The 6,579-nt window shown below is 35.8% G+C and overlaps 1 protein-coding gene across 1 annotated transcript in view; it reads left to right on the top strand.

Annotated features, from left to right (window-relative positions):
• The window catches only part of LOC107698778 (gastrula zinc finger protein XlCGF57.1-like), a 16,654-nt gene that overhangs the window by 2,314 nt on the left and 7,761 nt on the right, over positions 1–6,579 (top strand). The window contains exon 2 of the mRNA XM_016499885.1: positions 1,221–1,377. Coding sequence (XP_016355371.1) covers positions 1,293–1,377 — 85 coding nt within the window. The 5' untranslated portion in view covers positions 1,221–1,292. The remainder of the gene's footprint in view (positions 1–1,220; positions 1,378–6,579) is intronic.

The following is a 6,579-nucleotide window of genomic DNA, read 5'->3' on the forward strand; positions in this document are numbered from 1 at the left end:
TTTTAATTTCACATTTAAAGTATCTTTTCATTTTTTTAATAATTTCAAATATCAGTATTCAACATTTCATGTTTTAAATATCAAAACATTATTTATGCATTTGTAACTGCAGTTTAAAGCATTCCATGTCCCTCTAAGCTGCATTAACGTGTAAATGCATCTAAATGCCACTTCATATGCAACTTCTGCAAAGATGAATTTTATTGTTACTGATTTAATTTGTTTAGTAACAGCCTAAATGTATTATTATTATATAATTGACTGATTAAATGTAAGAATTTGACTAAAAAGATGATGTACACTTTTAGAAAAAAATGGCTGTATCAAGGTAAGAATGCCCATAAAAGTTAAGAATCAATTTAAACTTATTGGAAAAGATTAATTTCCATCACTGCTGTGAACTGACCCGCACACAGAATATGAAGAATATCAAAAACTTTAGGAGTCAGCTGTCCACGGTAGTCCTTAAGATATCAGCACAATAACACACTCAGCAATATTAAGATATTATTTTTTGTCAATAGGGCACAACCCTCACGCCCAGTGTAGAAAGCCTCAAACTGTTGGTGTATTTCTGTCTTTTTTTTTTTCTTTTGGCTAGTAGAAGTTATGAATGGCCGGTAACTTAAAAATTTAGTAGCCAAATTGGCTGGTGAATGAAAAAGTGAAAAAAAAGTTAATTTCAATCCCTGTATATATATATATATAGGAGTAGGACTGCACGATAAATCGCATGCGATATTTAATGCGCATCTTGTCAGTAAAGCCGGTTCTGTAATCAGTGGTAAATCTCTGTCACCTGCGCGCTTTCACATGGAGCAGCATTTACTACAGTGTCAGTGAACAACGGCTCTGTGTAGTTAATGCTGCTCCATGTAAAAGCACGCAGGTGATGGAGATTTACCGCTGATTACAGAACCGGCTTTACTGACAAGATGCGCATTAAATATCGCATGCGATTTATCGTGCAGCCCTATATTGGAGTATATCAAACAAGTAGCCCTTGAGACTATTCTATCCCTTCCGGGAGCCCTCACTCACAAAAAGGTTGGAGACCCCATGATGTATTTAAGCTTACAATGCTTTTGGGAAACACAGCTCAGATTGACTTCCTTACCAGTGTGCTGACTAAGTAGGGAGCTGATTGAGATTTAGTTTACATTTATTACATTTATATTTACATTTATTTTCTTTCTGTTAATTATTCTTATCTTAAACAGGACAAAGTGTCCAAACACACTGAAAAACTCCTGCAGAAGCAGCTGAGATCCACGTGACTCACTATTATAAAGATGGCGTTTAATAAAGAGGAGAGTGAAAACATGAAGATTGAAGAAACATTCAGAGTCAAACATGAAGATACTGAGGAACAAACAGGTTGGTTTTCATTCTCAAAGCTGAACTCACTCATCTGATCCTTATTAAAATGCCCAGCTCTACAGAAATGAATGATATTTATGAAGAATGTCACACGAGTGTAGAAATATTGAGATCACATGACAAATACTAAGGCTGCCTTTAAGTGCAGCTGAGAACATACTGCCTTCATACTGGGCATTTGTTATTATGACATCATGCATTTAAGTTGTAACAATAATATGGAATTAGCCTAAACAAAAAAATGCATTTTATTTCAAACAGAAAACAAGATTATTTTGCTTACCCCATTGGCAGATTATTTTGCTTGTTTCAAGCAAAAACTCACTTAATTTTGACTTTCTTTTTTCTGAAAATGACAATAATTTGTACTTGTCTAGAAAATCCTTCTTGATTTAAGAATTTTTAGATATTTTGTCTGGAAACGACAAATTCTAAACTAGAAAAGCATTTTTTGCAGTGTGGCAGCCTATAGAACTGCTTGCGGGAAAGTTGTGAAATTTGGCACACTGATAGAGGGCAATCTCAACATTAACCATAGCAAATTTGGAGTCTATCTCAAACTCTCTAGCGCCACCACTTGTTTATGATAATAACTTTTGAACCGTACGCCACAGAAGGAAAATCATTTTTAATTTTGCACGTAAACATTCGAAATGGGTCTTAATTATGGCAGCAGCAGGTATGCAATACAATTTTAAAATGTGTATTATTATAAACAGATATATATATGTATATATATATATATATGTTTATATCATGTATAATTATATACAACTATAGCGCGTCTATTTTCCTATTTTTAAACAGGAGATTTAAGCAATCAAATAATAAATAGGATTATATATTATAAAATATGCTTGGAATACAGTTTTTCTCGATTGCTTAAACACATTTCTTGAAACTATGCCTCATATTCTCAAAACAGTAAACACAAATCCATAACGTCTCACCCAATTCCCCAAACATCCTATTTTCAGGTCAAAATCTAATTGAGCTCAAGCTATGCTGACTTGAGTGAACAATATTAAATGCTAGTGCTTTCTAAATTACAACATGGTCTAGGCAATGAGAAATGAAGGTATTTGTGTGTAGAGTTTTGCAGTGACAGTTCAACAAATCTGATTCATGTGTCAAAAAGGGGAATAGTGTTTATAGTTTAGGGAAATGGGTGTGCTTTTTGATAAATGGTGTTATGGTTTTGAAATTTTAGTTCAAAAGCCTGGTGATAGTGTTTAAGCAATCGAGAAAACTGTACTAAGAATAAATTTGTATATAAAATTCATTTTATTTACAGCAGACAATTATGTGACTGGTCACGTGAGCAGTGCGTTCCCAGGTGCGTAGGATCACAGAACTCACTCCTCCACTGTGAATAAATCGCCATCCGAATCCATGAGTTTTATCACTGAGCTGATATGTACATTTATTTTTACAGCCGTCCACATGAGAAACAATTACAGTCCGAATTGGGCTTAAGGCTATATCTCTGCAAAGCTTTGACATAATGACAACAAACTTTGTGTGTGCCATTGCAAAGTCCCTTTAAGACAAGTCATGTCACTCGGCGGCCATCTTTGAAACGCCTCTTGGGCATGCAAGTGCAACTCCTATCTCTTTGACTGGGGAAACATCAAATTCTCCAAAACTGTTCACTAAGCTTACAATTAAATTTCATATTTGAAATCACCAAAGAAATCTGACAACTTATTTTTCAGGCTAAGATCAGCCAGTGCGCATGTGTAGTCCTAAGCGCTCGTCTCAGAACGCTGACTGTTTCTATAGCAACCGGGACTTCTAACGGCAGCTGCAGTGACGCGCTGACTTTACAGCATTTTTCCCCATTCAAAACTATAGGAGTGACACGTCTTGTCTATTCTATAGTCTTTGGCCATTGTCCCCTCACACAGAACACACCAAAATGATTTGATTACAGCGCCACCTGTTGCTCAAAAGTGATAAGCCATTTAATCATATTACAGGAGGTTGTTTTTATGATTTTACAGCCATTTCAATTACAATCGTCCTAAAATTGCTTTTATTACTCTGTTGCATTTGGACTGATGCTCCATGCCATGCTTAGCTCCTCATTTTGCCTTTGGAGTGCTTGGCCCCGTAATTGCTGCTTGCAGCGATATTTAAAATATGAAACTGTAATACTAACCGTGGGGAATTTTATCATGATTTATAGTCAAACCGGTAATCGTTACATCCCTAAAGTAAAGATATAAAGATTTCATTGATGTGGATTTGGGTTTGCATTTGTGTGACAATTGTCTTTTGACAACTTTGGAAAAATGTATATTTTGAAAAGATTATTTCATAACTTTGTTTACTGTTCCAGCTGACGGAGCTGAAAGCAGACTTTCAGTATCAGGAGTCAAATATGCGGGTGAAAATGAACAACATGGAGAAAGCGCACAAAGAGGCCATGGAGCAACAACAGATTTTATCGTCAAACCAGTAATTGTTACATCCCTATCTCTGATCATCACTTCAGGATCGTCGGATGGGTGTTCGTGGATACCAGAGAAAATCAGATTATCACGCATACTTCTGGTTTAATATCAGGATGGTTTCTTTCATTATTTTGTTTTCTTTTATGGCCACGTCCATCTTTTCGCTGAGTTTTTTGACTAGTTTGAAGCAAGTTATTGGATTGTTCTAGTTTTTCAATATGGCCACGCGCACACATTTCAGCCTGGGGGAACAGCGTCTCTTGTGCGGATTGTACTTTCAAAGTTTTATCAAACAATTTAGCAACAGTATAAGACGGCATTTTACAACAATCACTGATTGTGCTGATTCTGACTTTAAGTTTGGGTTTTAGGGAGGAACGATTGTGCAACGCTGTAAAGGGAAAGAAATTGCGCTAAAAGAAACGCAGCTATAATCCTTTGAAGCCAAAATCGAAATAAAAAAATAAAATTAGCTTAAAACAGCCACAGGCCTAAAGTGTAAGCAGATGTTTGAATGTTCAGTTCTCTCTTCTGTCATAATTATACAGGGCTTTCATGTTGCATGTGCTGAAGCTCCTCCGCTTGAGCGCGATCTCGCTTCTGAATTGCTAATAGCAAAAATGCATCATAGACAAATGTTTGAATATTATTGCATATATAAACAGCTGGTGACTCTGGTAAGATGTAATTCGCAAGATAATGTATAGATAGCAATAATAAATGTATGTGTTTTCTTAATTTCTCCAGTACCGATAGCAGAACCGTTCATGTCCGAGCTTATCGATACTCCTGTCTTTCATAATTTAGCCCCGGGACCGATTAAATACCAGGTCCCATCCTTAGTTGTCGGTATGTAATAATAATCCACAGTATTGCTACAGTTTGTACAGTTAATACAGTTATAGTGAATACAGCTCTCTCAGTGACTGCGTGCCGCCATGATGAATCTTGCCCTCTCGGTGTGATCTTGCAGTACTCAAGAGTCCGAAATATTTACCAAAATATCTCACCATTCACTTCACTCTCACTCACCATTATATGTCTGATCTAAAACGCAACTGCCCTCGTGTTTTGCCGCAAACAGCAATAGTGAGTACATTTTCTGTCATCTTTGCAGGACTATGAAGAGTGCACAAAGTTACACATCTTTGGCAACAGTGTGAAAGTGAATAGCACATAACAGGCACAATACCAGCATAAACACCGATTTCTATTGGTATAATATGCGTCACAACTAAACATGCATCATTGTTTTCAAATACCTCCGTTTTTACAGTCCACTCTACAACGCAAAAACGCCATTTTCAAAATGATCCACTTTGGAGAGCGTTTTCAAAAAGCTCAGTTTTCCTTGACAAAAATGCCATCTCCGTGTGGATGGAAGGCCAAAACAGAGAGCGGAAAAAAAAAGTGTTTTCAAATGGAAATGTATTAGTGTGGACCAAGCCTAAAAGATAGAATGGGAAATGATTTTCTGGAGACAACTTCATTCTCATTGGTTTGAACTACTATTATGTTTAGTTTTTTTTTAAATGTTTAGCCTGTTAACCTGCATCCCCCATTTTGGGACTCACAGCTGAAAATGACCTACCTAACTTAAAATGGTAACAGTTCCTGACAACAGTGTGCTTACGTCCCCATCAGATGACAGGTGCGTCACGAGCCATCAGAAGAGAGCACCAGAATTCAAATAAACAAGATTCAAGATCTTTTACTTTTTTTTTTTTTTAGTGGATGGTCTCATTCTGTTTGCGTAGTGGATGGTCTCATTCGGTTTGTGACACTGTATGCTACAAAACCATGTTGCTTTTTACTACCAAGACGCAGTTTTTTGAGCACAAGTTATTCCATAACTGATACAAACAATAACTCTCCCCGAAGAAATGAGACGTAAACAAAGGAATAACCATCCATATTTCAATGTTATTGTTTCATTGGAGTAAAAGTGCTCTATGGGATGTTGTTCAGTGGACCCTTACCTTTCTAATTAAACTGGGATTTACAGCAGTGGATGCATTTATGACTTGTTATTACGATGAATCTGGTATGTACTGCGTTTTTATTATGCATGTTTTGATGTACACAAATTTAGCAAATAAAAAATCAGTGTGGTACAATTTTTTTTAATTTCATATAGCCTAAACATACACTAAATCAATCCTGGAGCAATCCAGAAAAGTAATGGACTGAAAGTCACATCTCATGAGTTTATATTTCAAATCTGAAGAAGATACCATAAAAAAAAAAAAAGATTCCTGCAACCGTTTTTCTGAGACTTGTCTAAATATTTAAATGTATTTGAAGGGTTCTACAAACTATTTTAGTCATTATACATACTACTGCATAGTTTTTCAATTATAAAACAATAGACAGAATCTTAGACATCGTATAAGTGATGTATTTGAGCACTAGAATAATACAATAAGAATAATTTTGGAGTAATAAAAAGAAATAAGAAAAAAATAAATAATTAACTATGTATGCCAAGTACATCATGTGATTGCTAGACATACAGCATTCACACTGATAGACTGCGTTTTTATTATGCATGTTTTGATGTACACAAATTTAGCAAATACATTCCTTATAAGCGTTCCATTGGAAAAACAGCAATCTAACGTCGATGCTTGAGGCTTACACTTTTAGAATGATATACAGATTTCTGGTATGAAACTCTAGATGGGGCAGTCCGATAGGTCTAACTCAATCTGACCTAATGACATCATTATCACATGGCACAGCT

This window comes from Sinocyclocheilus anshuiensis, unplaced genomic scaffold, assembly GCF_001515605.1.
Source record: "Sinocyclocheilus anshuiensis isolate Anshui unplaced genomic scaffold, SAMN03320099.WGS_v1.1 scaffold1447, whole genome shotgun sequence".
Taxonomy (NCBI): domain Eukaryota; kingdom Metazoa; phylum Chordata; class Actinopteri; order Cypriniformes; family Cyprinidae; genus Sinocyclocheilus; species Sinocyclocheilus anshuiensis.